General features: G+C 49.1%; 1 protein-coding gene and 1 long non-coding RNA gene across 4 annotated transcripts; one reads left to right on the forward strand and one right to left on the reverse strand.

Moving 5' to 3' along the window:
- Nucleotides 1–748: 748 nt before the first annotated feature.
- On the reverse strand, nucleotides 749–13,182 carry LOC138837698 (replication factor C subunit 5-like). Of its 2 annotated transcripts, none has more exons than XM_070036639.1 (11): nucleotides 12,806–13,182; nucleotides 10,846–10,910; nucleotides 9,793–9,929; nucleotides 8,523–8,602; nucleotides 7,571–7,644; nucleotides 6,088–6,247; nucleotides 5,521–5,602; nucleotides 4,556–4,685; nucleotides 3,918–3,995; nucleotides 2,754–2,808; nucleotides 749–1,862 (listed from the first exon to the last, which is right to left on the reverse strand). In XM_070036639.1, the coding sequence occupies exons 1-11, from the start codon at nucleotides 13,156–13,158 to the stop codon at nucleotides 1,766–1,768; spliced, it is 1,311 nt and encodes a 436-aa protein (XP_069892740.1). In that variant the 5' UTR covers nucleotides 13,159–13,182; the 3' UTR covers nucleotides 749–1,765. The 2 variants fall into 2 exon arrangements, with proteins under 2 accessions (XP_069892740.1, XP_069892741.1); XM_070036640.1 differs by lacking the exon at nucleotides 12,806–13,182 and adding an exon at nucleotides 12,417–12,569.
- On the forward strand, nucleotides 12,999–16,473 carry LOC138837701 (uncharacterized). 2 transcript variants are annotated; one of them, XR_011375415.1, is made up of 4 exons: nucleotides 12,999–13,225; nucleotides 14,188–14,372; nucleotides 14,505–14,726; nucleotides 16,212–16,473. It is a non-coding gene; the product is annotated as an uncharacterized lncRNA (long non-coding RNA). The 2 variants fall into 2 exon arrangements; XR_011375414.1 differs by having other exon boundaries at nucleotides 14,221–14,372.
- Nucleotides 16,474–16,889: the final 416 nt, after the last annotated feature.

Raw genomic sequence — 16,889 nt, forward strand, 5'->3', positions numbered from 1 at the left:
GCACTCAGACCCTAGTGGTGGAGCACCATGGTATGCAGCAGTGGAGTCATGGGGGTATGGCAGCCAACACCAGACAACCCTACCCTATCACAAATTGAGAGAAATTAAAGAGCTGACCATCAGAAGGCTTCTGCAGAATGCACTGTCGCCTTCGTACTATGTACCACCAAAAGTTGTAAGTCAGGTCGGTGGCAAGTTAAGGCCCATGCTGTAATTTGATGCCTTTATCAGAAATGACCTCCAGAGGTTTTTTTCTTTGCTAGCACAGACAAAAGGCTTTCGTACAAATGCAACTTGTCCCAAAGTTGCTTATAATAACCAGCAAGCAAGCTGCCATATTCTTCCTGTGAAAAAATGAAATGACAAGATGGTTTTTAGACAGACTTGTACGGGCACTTATATCTGCTCTGTCCCTTATGATCTCATTTACTGCGCTGCCTTCCCACCTGAGCAAGTGAGATTTGCAGACACTGGCCCACACTGGCAGAGTTCAAAAGCTAACCCAACTATGTTAGTTTTCCTGGTATCCACATCATAATTTATACTCCTTGAGGAGACTAGGTGTTTTTTGCTTTGGAGGCTTTTTTTTTTTGCGGGGGGGAGGGGGAGAGGAAATGGGAGAAGGTCTTGCCATGTCACTAGGCTAGCCTAGAACTTGCTGTACAATCTAGGTCGGTCTTGAACTAGCGATCTTTCTTCCTCCACATCCTGAGTACTGGGATTTATAGGCACATAACACCACGCCAGGCAAAGAAAACAATTTCTTTATATAAAAATATAATAGCTTTGGCCAAAAATCCATTAGCCATCATTTGAAGTAAATACAGAGGGTGAAAAGAGTAGATTCCTAGCCAGGTGCTGGTGGCTTACACCTGTAATCCTAGCTATTCAGGAGGCTGAGATCTGAGGATTGCAGTTCAAAGCCAGCTTGGGTAGGAAAGTCTACGAGACTCTTATCACCAATAAGCTACAAAAAGCCAGAAGTGGAGCTGTGACTCAAGTGGTAGAGCATGAGCCTTGGGCAGAAAAGCTCAAGGAAAGCACCCAATTCCTAAGTTCAAGCCTCAGGACCAGCACCAAAAACAGAAGGGGGATAAAAATTGGCTGTGAACGTGGCTTAGTGGCAGAGTGGCCTAGCCCACATTTGGCCCTGGCTTCAATTCCTCAGTACCACAAAACAAGAAAGAAGCTTGGGCACCGGCAGCTCACACCTATAATCCTAGTGACTCAGGAGGCTGAGCTGAGGATCAGAGTTCAAAGCCAGCTGGGGCAGGAACGTCCGTGAGACGCTTATCTCCAATAAACCACCAGAAAATGAAGTGGTGCTGTGGCTCAAGTGTTAGGTAGAGCCTAGCCTTGAGCTGAAGCGCTCAGGGACAGCCCCGACATCCAGAGTTCAAGACCCACGACTGACAAAAAAGATGTTTCCTCTGGGTTGGGAGACAGACCACATTACACTTGAAAACATTTTGTTCCCCAGAATGGGTAGTCCAACTTCCTGTGACTCAAGAAACTGAAGGGTCAAAAAGAAAAAAAAAAAGAAACTGAAGGGTCAAGGCCATAATGCCAAAAAAAGGAAAAGGTTTTCTCCCAATAAAAGGAAAGTGGGTTGACAGCTGACATCGCTGCTCCACGCAGCCAGAGAGCACAGCCCAGAAATCTGCCTCTGTTCCCGGCCAGGCCTCCAAGACGTCGGGTGTGGTCACAGCTTCATCTTCCTCCCTAGGCAGCTCCTCACCCTGTAGTCACAGTGGCCCCAGAGTGCCTAGGCCTCTGCCACAATCAGGTCTCGGGTGACTTGAAAGGCAGCAATGAGGGAACTCAGCTGAATCTTCTCGCTGGTGCCGACAGAGAGTCTGTACCTAAAAGAAATCAAAGCCAAGGTCAGGACAAAGACTAGCCCGGTCCTGCCTTCGGGTAGGAAGGCAGGGCCAGCTGATGACTAGTGGAGGGAGTTACCCAAAGCCCCTTCTGGAAAGCAGTCTCCTGTGCGTCCCCATGTTTTCTTGTGCTTAACATGGATTTCAAGATCTCAAACTGCTGACATCTTTTAAGAGCTTACCAACAGCGGAGCTCTGAGTTTCACTGTTCTCCCTCTATGGACAAAGAAGTGATGGGTTCATGGTGGAAGACAGGGCTACAATAGAAGCACCTCCTCATGAAGACATCTCACTGAGTATCTGGAGGGGGTCTGTGGTCAGGTCAGTGAGACGGCGCTGGCAGTTCATCCTGTCGCTGTTTAAGTGCCCAGCCATGGAGAGCAAAATCGTCCTCACCACAGGGCGGGCAGAGAGGCCTAATTTATGTACATCAAAGGCAAATTGGAGCTGGCCCTCCCTGACGTCTGCTTTGAACCCAGAGCTGTGCTTTAGAGACAGCTGCCAGCCTCACTGGGGGCTAATGCAGTGTTGACTGAGCCAGGCAAAGTGGAAAATTGAGTTTGTGTTTGCTTTTCCCCTAGTATGCCCCTGGATGCCAAAATGCCTTAATAACAGCTGGGTGGCTGGCCGTCCCGAGATGACCTCGGGTCTGAACTGGAGCAGGCCTGGGGAATTGCAAGAGCATCTGCAGTCAGAGGCTGTGGACACAGCACAAACCTGGAACTGCCCTTGTTCCTGCTCAACAAGCAACCCTACCTTCACCCTCGCCATCCACACCTCGCGGGCGCAATCCAGGCAGAAAACCAAAACCAGCCAAGTATGCTTATCACTGGGGAGGGGTGGGGCTGCTTTTACGTTGGGAAAAATACTCACTCAATGTCTGCCATTTTGGCCAGTAAATGTACTCGAACTGAAGATGGAAAGTCAACTGGGGAAAAAATAAGTCACACTAGTGAAGGTTGGTCACTCTATACAAACACCATGACCACCCCCCCCAAAAAAAAAAAACAGAAAAGTTATAGAGCTTGAATGCTGTCCCTGCACGCTCTTCATCTCAAGGCCAGCGCTCTACCGCTTGAGCCACAGGGCCACTTTGGTTTTTGAGTGGTTTATTGGAGATAAGAGTCTCACAGACTTTCCTGCTCAGGCTGACTTCAAACCATGATCCTCAGATCTCAGCCTCCTGAGCAGCTAGGATTATAGGAGTGAGCCCCGGTGCCGGCTTTGTCTGAGATTTTTTGCTCAAGGCCAGCGTTCTACCACTTTGAGCCACAGCACCACTTCCGGTTTTGAATGGTATTTGGAAATAAGAGTCTCATGGACTTTTCTGCCCAGGCTGGCTTTGAACTGCAATCTTAAGATCTCAGCCTCCTGAGTAGGTAGGATTATCATAAGCATGAGCCACCAGCACCCAGCCACTTTTGAAAAACATAAGGAATAGGTTCACTCATTAATGAAAACTCTTGGATGCAGAAGGCTACTGAAAAGATGCAGATGCCAGACTCCCTGCTCGGGGCTGACGGTGTGGTCTGGGAGATGGGCTACCCACGCTGTGTTGTAGACAAGGGTGGGACTTGGAGTGGGGCTTCCTATGACTGCTCCTCCTTTCCTTCGAGAACTACAGAACAGGATGGATGTCAGCTCCGTGGCAGTGTGTGTAGAATGTACCCCAGCACCAAAATAAAAAGCATATGAAATTACAAAATAGAAACCCCTGGAGGAGATAAAGTTAGTTTTCAGGGATTTCTTTCTTCTCACCTACAGTTCCAGATATTAAAAAAGGTTTTTGGAACAAAGTTTTAAACAGCAAGACAGAAGTGCTAAAAATAAAGACATGAGATACCTCATTCCATTTTGGTGCTTCAAGAAAAAAGCCCGGGTTGGGGCCATGGCTAACATGGTAGAATACTTGCTTGCCTAGTATGCTTGGGGGCTTGGGCTCAATCCCTAGTACCGTGACGAATGAATGAACTAATGAATGATTATGCTCTCCTAAGCATATCCTCCACAGACTTCGGCTGGGGAGTAGCAGGCTACCTCTGTGCACGAACAGATGAACCTCCGTCAGGATGTCGTGTAACGCCAAGCCCTTCAGGGTTTTCAACTCCATGATATCTGGGGTGAGGAGCTAAGGCAATGGAGGAAAGTTCTAGAACCCACAAGCCGCAGACCTCCATTTCCAGCAGCTCTTCCAATCTCAGGTCTGGTCCCAGTTCTTACTTTTCCTGCTTTTGACCTTTAGGAAGGACCTCACTCTTACTAGGCAGATACTCTAGGGCTCTTCTGCCTTAGGCCCACACCCAAGACTCAGAGCTTTCTAGAAACCACAGGTAAATCTCCTTATATTGCAGAACAGAGCAAAAGAGATTCTCCAAAGGCTTCCTATCATTATTCCTAGCTTTAAATTTCACAGCAAAATGAGAGAGTTAACACTAACCACTTTATAACTAATCCATCTTCCACCCTGAGGCTTAACTACTTTCTCCCATCCAAGAGCAAAGTTGCTCCTGGATGGCTGGAGCCATTCAGGAAGGCTCTGTCAGACGCCCACCCCAACCACAAGCCAGCCAGGCGGAGGTGCAGGCTGCAGCCTGAGCTCCCACGCTGCTGCAGCCTGAGCTCCCACGCTGCCCTCCGGCCTCCATGCCACAAGGCGGCACTCGTGAGAAAGATACTTCTGTAGGCAGTGGTGAAGTCCAGGTTCAACATCCAGTCCAGAATGTTGGCGATGTCTGACTTTAGTGGGTGCCCTGTGCAGGTATATACAGTCTCCTCTGTCACCTTCCCAAAGGCCATGTTGGTGCTCTGCGCACACAGAGAGAGATGCAGTTGGTCAGAGAGAGAGGCAGTTGAATTGTAGGTGGCCGCCACACCAGTAATAGTGGGCCAAGGACACTATGATTTGTGTCTTCCACATGGAAAGGACTCACTGGCTGCTAAGCCAATCAATCCTTCCCTAACCTGGCCTTAGGCTCCACAAAGGGCTTTCTGCTTCATCAAAACAGAACATGTTGAGATGTCTGATGGTTCTAGCTTTCTAGTTTAGGTTGGCTGTCCTGCAATCCACTATACGTCTATCCATCTATCCATCCTTTTTTTTTCTGCACCCAGCTCTCATGTTTGCTAGGCATGGGCTCTACCACCTGAGCTGTGCCCGCATCCTATCATTTTTGTATATATGTGCACTGGTACAGGGACTTGAACCTAGGGCCTAGGTGCTTTAAGCCACAGGTCTACTTTTGGCATTTATTTTTGGCTTGAACTCCGGACCTGGGAACTGTCCCTGAGCTCTTTAGCTCAAGGCTAGCGCTCCACCACTTTGAGCCACAGATCCACTTCTAGTTTTCTAGTGGTTCATTGGAAATAAGAGTCTCAGACTTTCCTGCCTGGGCTGGCTTCAAACGGCGATCCTCAGCAATCAGCCTCCTGAGTAGCTAGGATTACAGGCGTGAGCCACCAATGCTCTGTCTATGTCTAGTGTTTGCTGATTACTTGGAGATAAGATTCTCATGGACTCTGCTACTCTGGCTGGCTTCAAACCTCTATCCTTAGTAGCTAGGATAGTGAGTGTGAGCCACCATTGCCCTGCTCTTGCTCATCATTCTTGGGGAGTGATTTGCAGAGTGACATTAGAGCTCACCTGCAGGATGTTCAGAGCCCTGCGCATATCTCCACTGGACAGAGTCACAAGTGCTTTCATTCCATCTTCACTTATATCCACTCTGCAAGGGAATGGGCACGGGATTCAGGCTCCCCGCCCCATCCCCCCACCCCCAAGCGCAAGCATTCCCACAGGGGATGAGGTGGCCTTCAAGACCATGGCTTTCGAAGACTCACAGAGAAAAAGAATAGAACAATACTGTCTTGCTTCACCAGGCATTCCTACGCGCAGCTGGCTGTGAGTGACACTGTCTGGAGAGGACGGAGCCCAGAGCCTGTCTCGATGTTTAGGAGCTACTTGCCTGGCATCTCACTGCACTGCATGCAGCTTCCCTTTTAGGGGCTGGCGGCATCTGCTGAGACTCAGCAGCATGCACTTGGCAGAGATGGAGTAGGAAGGAACAAGGACAACGCCCAAGGAAGGAGGGACTTGGAGAAAATCAAATGGATTCAAGGAGAGGCTCCAGGAGAGGAAATGACAGTGGCCAGAACCCCCTGGGAGTCCCCCCGCGTCCCCCCACTCCCCAAGACCTCAGCACGCACTCACTTCTCCTCTTGTACCACGTGCTCCAGGCGGGGGACCATGAGTTCTGGCGTCAGGGGTCCAAAGCGGAACCTGGTACAGCGGGACTGCAGGGCCGGGATGATCTTGGACAGATAGTTGCAGATGAGACAAAATCTGGTATTTTCTGTGAACTTCTCAATCACTAGACGAAAAATAAAACCATGTCCCATCCATGACCAGCCCACCCACCCTCCAGAGGACCCAGCACCCTGAACCCTGCAGGCATCAGGAGGGCACAGAACAGGTTTATGTAAACCTGTTCAAACAGGTTTAAACCTATTTCCCACACAGGTTGGGAGAGTGACCATAGGCGGGCTGTCACGATGTGTTCAGGACCTGAGACCAGCCACTCTTTCTCCTTTTGCTGGGACTGGGGACTGAACGCGGGTCCTTCTGCTTGCCAGGTTACGGCTGAACCACTAGAGCCACACACAGCCCAGCCTTTTTGCTTTTATTTTTCTGATAGTATCCTGCGTTTGCCCAGGCTAGCCTCAAGGATCCTCCTACCTCTGTCTCCAGGTAGCTGGGATTACAAGTGTGCATCACCATGCCGGGCTTGTTTATCAAAGCATCTTGTTAATTTCTGCCAGAACTGGCCTGGAACCTCCATTTTCCTACCTCTGCCTCCCGAGTAGCCAGGATTATAGGCACATACCACCACGCCTGACCTAACTACTCTGCTTTCAAAGCTCAGAGATGTGTTGCTGTCACTGTGCATATCTTATGATGTGAGGTCATTCTGGCAGAATTAACACCTCATACCTGCAGATCTGAGTCCCTATACACCAGCCCTTGCCCTCTTGCCCAGCAGCCAGGTGACAATGCTCCATGCTTTTGAGTGGGGCCAGGGGACTTTGAGCAGATTCCATTGTTCTGTCCAGAGGCCTTGGAGCACTTAGGAGCACCACACAGAGCTGAGGTTCTGGGGACAGAGTGCCTCTCTAAAGGCACCCAGTGTCCCTCGCAGGGCGATCTGCCCAGAATGATGGCCACTCTAGAGCACAATGGTGGAGACGGGCAGCTGACACTTCCAGGACCAGACGACAGTCTGACATCCTCCTTGCAAGTCTTTGCAACCTGGGCTGCAATCCACTCCTCCTCCCCAAGTTCCTAAAGGCGGTTCTGTCTCATGAGAGGAGGCCAGGGCCCTTTGGCCAACAGGAAATGCCTTTACTCTATGGCAAAGGAAGACCACAGGGTTCTCACCCCTCCGCACTGGCCACTCACTTGGCATGTGGTGGGGTCATGCCCGCATGGAGTGGCATAACAGGTAGTCTTTTCCCTGCAACAGGGCCTAGGTCCAACAGTTTTGGAAGGAAAATCTCCCCATAACCCCCACAGAATGCTAGCGTCTGCTTCTAGGGGAGGGGCAGCCCAGGCTCTAAGGTCCTCTGGTCCTGAGCATGACTCTGGAGGCTGAGCCTCGCTGGGATCTCACATACTGAGCTTGGCCGCTCTTCTTTACCTCGTCGCAAGGCATTCTGGGCATCCTGAGTCATGGCGTCGGCTTCGTCCAGGATCACGAGTTTAAACCCTTTCCTGGGAAAGCAAACGGCGTTATCTCAGGATCTCTTAAATCTCATGACAATAGCAGGCCCAGGCTTCGCCTTCACATTTGGGCCATCAGTTCCCATGTCCTGAAAGCCAGCTGTCCTGGGCGGGGACCAAGGCTGGCATGTGCAGTCTCCGACAGGAAGAGCCCATTGCGCCTCGAGGGCCAGGCCTATCCTCTGCACCTCCCTGTGCCTGGCTTCCTTCCTCACAGGGCCCCACCACTACCTGCTCTGCCTGGGGGGTGGGACAGCATTCGCGAAGGGTCAGCTTGAGCTCTACCACTGGTCATGCCATGCGCCCATATGCTCATGTCTTTCTTCTTTTAGTGCTGTTCCTGGGGCTTGATCTCAGGACCTGGGCACTATCCTTTAGCTTTTTGTGCTCAAGACTAGTGCTCTACTCCTTGAGCCATGGCTCGTTAGTAGTCTCATGAACTTTCCTGTCCAGGCTGGCTTTGAACCATAATCCTTCCATCACAGTACCTGATCATCTTTTTTCCTTTTTATTTAAACTACTGCTCTTGCTATCCTTTCTGAGATTGTCTTTTTAAAGGTCAATGCACCAGTTTTTATGAACTTCACATTGTGCTTCCCCGTAGTGGGCAGCTACTGATAAGAGAATTCTAACTTTTATTCCCAGGCTGTAGTGGAAGTGCAGTCCCCTGATTTCTGCCTCCCAAGCAGCTGCAATTACAGGTGGAAGCTACCGAGCCTGGACTGTTGTAACATTGCTCACCACTCTCTTTGAATTTTATCTTTCCATAGCTTGTTACACACAAAGTCTTGTTTTACCAATGGGGAGGATTCAAAAGCTGTACCATCTTATCTATCAGGTCTCTGAGAAATTATACAAATCATTCTTACTTAAATATTGTCCTGGTGCTGGCAAAGCTCAGGATTGGTCCCCGCACGATATCTATGCCTCGGTCGTCGGAAGCATTCAGCTACACATAGGAGAAAGGTGCCATCATGAAAACCATATACTTTGCTACCTATGAATTCTGGTTTCAATGTATCTCTGCCAACTACTTCTCCAGGGCTAACAGCAGCTAAGAGATAAGCATTAGAAAAATAAAGCACCCAGAAATCCCTAAACATTCCATTACATCTGCAAGGCAAATGGCTATTTCCCTTCTCTTGAGGACATCTCCACACAAACTTGGGAATTCAAGGATGACCCCTTCCAAAAGACCTCTGTCCTGAGCAAGACAATGCTATGGTGTTTTGTGATGTTTGTTTTGTTTCTGTGCTGGTCTTGGGCTCAAACTCAGGGCCTCAGAACTATCCCTGAGCTTCTTGGTGCCCAAGGCTAGGCCCTCTACCACTTGAATCACAGTTCTACTTCTGGGTTTTGATAGTTTATTGGAGATAAGAATCTCATGGACTTTGCTGATCTGGCTGACTTCAAACCATGATCCTCAGATCTCAGCCTCCTGAGTAGCCAGGATTATAGACATGGACCCCCAGTGCCTGGCTAAGACAATGCTATGTTTAATTAGTTATCAAAATCCTCAAGAGGTTTATCACATTCTGAATTCACCCAAGACAGTACAAAGATGGGAGCGGCAAGGTTCTGACACCTACCCCTACAGAGTAACTCAAAGCTGGGCACTGGTGGCTCACACCTGTAATCCTAGCTACTCAGAAGACTGAGATCTGAGAATCATGGTTCAAAGCCAGCCCGGGCAGGAAAGTCCATGGGACTCTTCAATAAACCACTAGAAAACCAGAAGTGGTGCTGTGGCTTAAGTGGTAGAGCACTTGCCTTGAGCTGAAGAGCGCAGGGACAGCACCCAAGCCCATAGTTCAAGCCCCACGACCAACAACAACAGCAAAAACAGTAACTCAAATATTTTTCTTGTAATAGACAATATTTAGATTATGGGAGTTGTTTTTACTGTTTTGCAGTATTGGGGTTTGAACTCAGGGCTTGGCACTTAGTAGAACCAGATAGGTTCTCACTTTATCCCTGGGCTGCCCTGAACTGTGATCCTCCTACTTGTATTCCCAAGTATCTGGAATACCAGGAGCATGGCACCATGCACAGATTTTTTTTTTTTTTTTTTTTGGCCACAACTGGCCCTGAACCACAGTCTTCCTTACTTATTTGCTGAATGAGAATAATCCTACTCACCTCCAAGACCATGGAGTTGAATTCTTTATCTTTGTACAGCTGCTTAGCACAGGCGAGGATGGTGGATGTTTTTCCTGTCCCTGGAGGGCCGTAAAGAAGTAGGTGTGGCAGGCGGTCCTCACTGATAAATTTCTGAACTGAGGACAGGGAAGAAAAACAACAGCACTAGTCTTCAGGAGTCACACATTCAAAGTGAGCCCTTGACCTGGGCTGAATGCACTTCAGCCCTATGGAAGTTCCAACCAACACCCGCCAGAGTCAAAACTTCCTTTGGGGTTGGGTGCTGGTGGCTCAGGCCTGCAATCCTAGCTACTTAGGAGGCTGAGATCTGAGGATCACGGTTCAAAGACAGCTCAAGCAGGAAAGTCCATTACACTCATCTCCAACAAACTACTTTTAAAAAGCCAGACGTGGTGCTATGGCTCAAGTGGTAGAGCACTAGCCTTGAGCACACAGAGGCTCGGGGACAGAGCCCAGGTTCTGAGGTGAAGGCCCAGGACCAGCAAACAAAACAAAACTTTGTTTTGTAGTACTGGGATTTGTAGTAGACAGGTGCTATATCAATTAAGTCATAGCCTCAATTTTTTATTTCCTTTTTTGCTTTTTAGATTGTGCTTTTGTCCTGGCTCTGATACTCCTACCTCTGTATCCTGAGACAGCTGGGATGACAGGTATGGACCACCATGACCAGTCAGGAATGAAAACTCTTTTCTTTCTTTTTTTTGTTGGTTGGTTGTAAGTCTTGCTTGATCTCGGCCTGGGCGTTGTCCCTGAGCTCTTCAGCTCAAGGTGAGCGCTCTACTACTTGAGCCACTTCCAGTTTTCTAGTGGTTAATTGGAGATAAGAGTCTCACAGACCTTCCTGCCCAGGCTGGCTTTGAACTGAGATCCTCAGATCTTAGCCTCCTGAGTAGCTAGGTTACAGGCTTGAACTAGCAGTGCCTGGCAGGAATGAAAACTCTTAAAGCCACCCTCTACAACACTTGGTCAGATTCTTTCAAGTTATTACGCAGTAGAGATGGATTGTTCAAAAGAGATGACAATGACACTTACTGGTACTCAAAATGTCCTGATGAGAAATGAGATCATTCAGTGTCTGTGGTCGGTATTTCTCAACCCTGAAACACAGTTTAGGATGTTATATAAATAAATGCAAGAATATTTTTGTTAGCTATAAAAAGAGTCCTTTCATATCCTATTTCAACGAAGAAGAGAAACAAAGCCTTCAAGTTTGAACCTGGACCCATGGTCCCCAGCCTGGAGCATTCAGTGCAATCTGGAGACATTGTTGTTAAACTAGGTGGCTGGGGAGATGCTACGGGTACTTTGTGGGTAGGTGTATCCTACAATACATAGGTCAGTTGTCTTGTGCCCCCCCCCCCCAGCTGACTCTAAATATCAGTAGCAACAAAACCAGCCCTAACCTCATCTCTCTAGCTGTCCGTCATCCTGATCTGGATGAACACTTGATACTTGAATTTAAAAGTGAATTCAAACTCAAATACCTATCGGAAAGGAATGGATAGTAAAATACCATCTATGACTGTAATGCAGTGCAATCTGACCATAAAAGGGATGAAGAAAATAGGCATAGTGATACACGCTGATAAGCACAGCACATGGGACACTGAGGCCTCAGGGGGTTCAGGAGTTCAAGATTAGCCTGGGTCACACAAGTGATCCTGCCTCAAAAACAAGAGAACAAAGATTTGCTCCAAGCTACAATGTAGATGAACCTTGAAAACAGGATGCTAAGCAAAAGAAGCCACACACAAAGCCACATTTGGCATGACTCCACTTATCCATACATAGTAATCAGTTGTTGCTGGGAAGGGATGAGCCAGTGATGATAGGCTTTCCATCTAGAATGATGAAGAATTTTGGAACTAGACAGTGGGATGACTGTACAGCATTCTGAGCGTCCTCAACGCCACTGAATGGCCTCTTCCAATTAAAACAAATGTAACAGTATCAAGTAGGAACCTGGCAGTTCTTCTAAACCAAGTCAGACTCCATCAGCGGCTATTCACTATGACATGTTTGTATTCAAGACAGTTGAGGACAGACAGGAGCTGAAGTAATCTGGGTTCAAATCCAAGCCTGTGTTCTAGCTCTGCCAGTTATTTAAACTAAGATGCAGTTTCTCCGTGTTGTAAAATCCAAATACTACGAGTAACCGCCTCCCGGGGTCTTTTCGTAAGGATCCATCATGGAAACAAGAAGGCCTGCTAGTTAGTTAGAAAGCTGATCAACAAAGACGGATGATAAAGTAGCTACTGCTTAGGCCCAGATTTGACCTGAGGTCTCACAGAAGGGGAGAGGGGAGGAGGAGAGAGGGAAGGAGGGGAGAAGGAAAGAAGGAAGGAGGGGAGCAAGCAGGAGGGGAGCGGGCGCTTGGGCGAGGCCAATGCAAGGTGTCCAGCTGCGCCTTTCCATCAGCCAGGCGTGGAGGAGCACTGGCAAGAAGGGAACGGGGGGGGGGTGCGGGGAGCTGTGGGGATCCTGGGGACGTCGAGGCACATCTAGATGGCTCGCGGGGTCGCAGCCCTCCCTCTGTCCTCAACCAGGGGACGTCGGAGAGGCCGGGCAGGGCCTCGTGTCGCGGACGCCATGCTCCTTCCTACCAGGGCAGGTTCCTGATCTTCACAGCGGGCGGCTGCTGCGGCTGCGGCTGCTGCTCCATGGCAGGAAGACCAAGGTGACCCGGGATCACCTGTACAAGAACCTGACGCCAGCAGACCCCGGCGAGCCTCCGACTACGAGTACGCGCGCAAACCCAGCTCTCGCGAGACTTCGTCTACCTGGTACTTAGCGTACGTGCGCGGGTACCCGACTCTCGCGAGACGGCTGCCTGCTTCCGGCTTCCCCCCTTTGTCCCGCCCCCTGTCCGTTGCCAAGGCGCCGGTTGCTAAGTTACCGGAAGCGGCAAGCTGCTACCCTCTCTCTCCCTCCCTCCTTCCCCCTCCCTCCCTCCCTGTCTCTCCGTTACCCCCCCCCCCCCACACACACACACCATGGCCTGCTCTGTCGATCTCTCTGCGATGTCCAGAAGCTTCCGGAGTCCAAGCCGAGCCTGCAGGCCGGACCGCCGCCAGTCAGCCTGGCAAATGAAGGCCATCTCCAAGTTTCTGAGGCTCGCTCGCGTGCGAGGGAACAGAAGCTTCCAGAATAAGAGGACCAATTCCTGCGCCCCCGGGGGCTGTGGCTGGGGAGTGAGAGGCCCGGGGCGGAGTCCCAGCACCACCGCTGCGACAGGGGAGTGACCCGGAAGTCACAGACAGGCTGGGCACGCGGGTGCCCCGGTTCTAAAGAGGGATCCTGGCAGGCCTGGGCAACAGCCACACAGGCCAACCTCCAGAAAACCATGCCAGAACAGCCACAACAGACTTCCAATGGAGTTCATCTGTGTACACTGGAGAGGCAGAATTCATAGGTAGGACAGGGTCTCCGTGATCTGAGATGTTGAGAATCGGGATTCAAGTTTTAAGTGTGTTCTCCTAAGCTGAGGGGAGTTTTCTACCACTTTGTTGTTGTTGTTGTTAGGGCAGGGTCGAGTCTGCATTTTCCAGCAATGATAGTCTATCACATCCATAGAAAAATTCAGGTTCATTTTTGTTTGTTTGGGTTTTGGGTTGGTTGTGGAGCTTGAACTCAGGGCCTCGGTGCTGCCCCTGAGCTTTTCCACCTAAGGCTAGTGCTCTACCACTTTGAGCCACAGCGCCACTTCTGGTTTTCTGGTAGTTAATTGGAGGGAGAAGTCTTTCCTGCCTAAGGTTGGCTTTGAACTGTGATCCTCAGCTCTCAGCCTCCTGAGTCGCTAGGATTATGGGCAGGAGCCACCAGCACTCAGGGTAACTCAGCTTGTTTTGGTTTTTAAAGAACAGAATGGGACCTGGGCCAAGCTCTAGGAGCCAAGAGTTCAGTCCCCAGTATCACACAACATAAACATGATACGACAAAAATACGAGGAGGTGACAAAGCAGTATAACTGGGAGACAGACATGTTCTTTGCATCCCATCTTGAGGGTGTCACCTGCTCTAGGAACAGAATAGGACAGAGGGCCAAATGAGTGATGTTACCTGTCCCCTAACTTCTGCCTGGGAGCCCAAAGCAGGGGATCAAATGGGGTTGATATGCTAATATCCCTACTCTACTTTCTCTGTGGGCCAAATTGAACCCAGGGTGTTGAGATCATTAGCTGCCACTCCATTCTGCGTAGGTTGCTTCTCCACAATATTCATTCACTAGGGTGAGGCCCTATGTTTGATCCCCACCCCACAAAATATACCACCATGATCTCTTGGAAGATAGTGGTGAGTATTTGAACACAGGAATGTATAAAGCACCTACCATATTCTACTTTACTTTCCCCCTTCTTGCATGTTCTCACCCAGTTTTTCCTTGCTTCATATCTTCTTCAACTCAAGTTAAACCGAAAGGATTAACTCATGAGGCTCTACCATAATCCTGGGCTTTATCCAGCCACCATCATAAGAGGTAATTTGCTAAGGATCCTTTTGCCTTCCAACATGATGCTGTTGACACCTTAAATCGGGAGACTCAAACAAGACCGGAACAGGTTTGCATCATAATACCCAGTATGGGCATCAAAGGGGTAGTTTTATATGAGTGTAACTTGACATGACTGCAGCTATGATTAATAGCCACTGTCACATGCCCTGAGTAACCTATAATGGTTTTTCTTGCCCAGTTTCCCAGCAAGTCATAAAAAGATGAAACCAGCGTCCACTGTGGGGCTTTGCAGTTAGACCCAGGGATGGCTCCAGAGATGTCTCTGAGGTGGAGGTACACCAGATACATTCCAGCCAGGATGAACTTGCTCTTGTTTTCACCCCAAAATAAACCCCCTCTTTCTGGCCCAAATTGCGGGGATCCACTGGTTTTGAAGCCATGCAGGACTACACCGCCACCAGTAAGTCTTCTCTCTCTTTGTCTGTCTGTCGCTCTCCCAACAATCTCTTGGGACCTTGCCAGGAAGGGTGTGTGTGTGTAGCTCATATACTAGGACTAGTTGATGTGGCATACAGAATTCATTTCTGTGACATCATAGTCTACATTGATGATGTCATCCATCATGCACTACCTCCCTCCATAGATCCATAGATGATAAGTTCAGTGACTGGACAAGCATTTCTAACTCAACACTGCACTCCTCAGGTCTGGAACACTCACTGAATGTTTGTTGAGTGAATAAATGATAGAAGCTTCTTTTCATTAGATGGCCTAAACATTGTGTGTGTGTGTGTGTGTGTGTGTGTGTGTGTGTGTGTGTGTGTGTGTGTGTGTGTGTGTGTGTGTGTGTGTGTGTGTGTGTGTGTGTGTGTGTGTGTGTGTGTACTGGTCCTAGGGCTTGAACTCAGAGCCTGGGCACTGTCCCTGAACTACTGCTCAAGGCTTGAGTCACAGCTCCACTTTCTGGTTGGTTGGTACTTTTTATTGGAAATAAGAGTTTCACAGCCGGGCACCAGTAGCTCATGCCTGTAATCCTAGCTATTCAGGGAGGCTGAGATCTGAGGATCATGGTTCAAAGCCAACCCCGGGCAGGAAAGTCCGTGAAACTCTTATCTCCAATAAGCCACCAGAAAACCAGAGGTGGCACCGTGGCTCAAATGGTAGAGAGCTAGCCTTGAGCTGAAGAGCTGAGGGACAGCTCCCTGGCCCAGAGTGCAAGCCCCACGACCAAAAAAAAAAAAAAAAAAGGGTTCTGTCAAAAACATGAAAGTCCTACAAATTGGGTTTCACAATTTAGTTGGCTACTTATTTCTTGAAATTTTTTTGGAGGTGGGGGGGTTGTCCAGTTGTGGGCCGAACTCTGGGCCTGGGCGCTGTCCCTCAGCTCTTCAGCTCAAGGCTAGCTCTCTACCACTTGAGCCACAGCGCTACTTCTGGCTTTTTTTTCTACTTATGTGGTGCTCAGGAATTGAACCCAGGTCCTCATGCATGCAAGGCAAGTGCTCTACCACTGAGCCACCTTCCCATCCTGGCTACTTATTTTTGTGCCAGTACTGGGGCTTTAACTCTGGGCTTTCCATTCTCACTTGCCTTGTTTTGCTCAAGGCTGGTGCTCTACCACTTGAGGTCACACTCCTACTTTCTAGTTGGCTTTTTTTCTTTTTTGAAGGTATAGGATTTGAACTCTAGGGCCTTATGCTCGTTAGGTGCTCTACCACTTCAGCCACCCCACTCCTTTAGGTTTTATTTTTCAGATAAGTGCTAAAAAAAAAATGTTGCCAGCCATAGACCTGGACCCTCCTGTCTCTACCTCTCAGTAGCTGGTGTGAACCATGATGTGTCTGTTGTTGGCTGAGATGAGGTCTTTTATAAGTTTTATTGCTTTTGCCTAGCATGGCCTCAAATCCTGATCCTATTTCTACATCCCATGTGGCTGGGATTACAGGTATGAACCATCATGCTTGCCCTCTACATTGGCTTTTATCAAGCAATTCATGAAGGGCCTTCCAGTGAACTGAGCAGCAGAATCGGCTTCCTAAGCAGAAAAGGCAGAAGAAAGCAGAGACAAAGGCAGATGGATGCTTTGAAGCTCCTTTCTTCGAGAGGGCCATGGTTCGAGTGGTTTGAGGTCCAACAGGGCTCAGAGGTTGGAAGTGTGGCCTTCAGTGGTAGAGTTTGGGAGGTGATGGAACTGTGAAGTGGTGGGGCTTAGTTCAAGGTCATGAGGTCATTAGAGGTGCTGTGCTGCTTTCAAGATGAAGAGCAAACTCCATGCTCGACCCTTTCTGGCCTCCTGTTTGCCCATGACATTCTCGACCTTGGACTTGCCACCCCCGGCACTGTGAGTGGAATTCCCCACACTTCACCTGGGTCAGCGCACAGGGTTAGCTTGGTTGTTCCTGGCCGCTTTGTTTTGGAAAGCTGGTCTATTTTCCATCACCTACCACAAGTGACTTCCTTCTGGTTTGTTCTGGTCTACTTGGGTCTAGTTCAAGTGCTAAGTCCACAACAAAGAACCTCCCCACGCTCATACATTTTGTTTAACAAGTACTCACGTGTGTACCTGGAAAGCAACGTCCTGGTCAATAGTCTTCTTGCTTATTTCTATCTGACAGCATTCAGC

This window comes from Dipodomys merriami, unplaced genomic scaffold (genome assembly GCF_024711535.1).
Source record: "Dipodomys merriami isolate MVZ:Mamm:240054 unplaced genomic scaffold, mDipMer1.0.p SCAF_274, whole genome shotgun sequence".
Lineage (NCBI taxonomy): Eukaryota > Metazoa > Chordata > Mammalia > Rodentia > Heteromyidae > Dipodomys > Dipodomys merriami.

What these genes read in the sequence shown, in the direction of transcription:
- LOC138837698 (XM_070036639.1), bottom strand. Translation starts at nt 13,158, where the DNA reads ATGGTTTTCTGGAGGTTGGCCTGTGTGGCTGTTGCCCAGGCCTGCCAG. An exon ending in CCAGAATGCCTTGCGACGAG is followed by an intron (nt 6,248 to 7,570) that starts GTAAAGAAGAGC and finishes TTTTTCGTCTAG; the next exon opens with TGATTGAGAAGTTCACAGAA. An exon ending in GCCAAAATGGCAGACATTGA is followed by an intron (nt 1,863 to 2,753) that starts GTGAGTATTTTT and finishes GATTTCTTTTAG; the next exon opens with GTACAGACTCTCTGTCGGCA.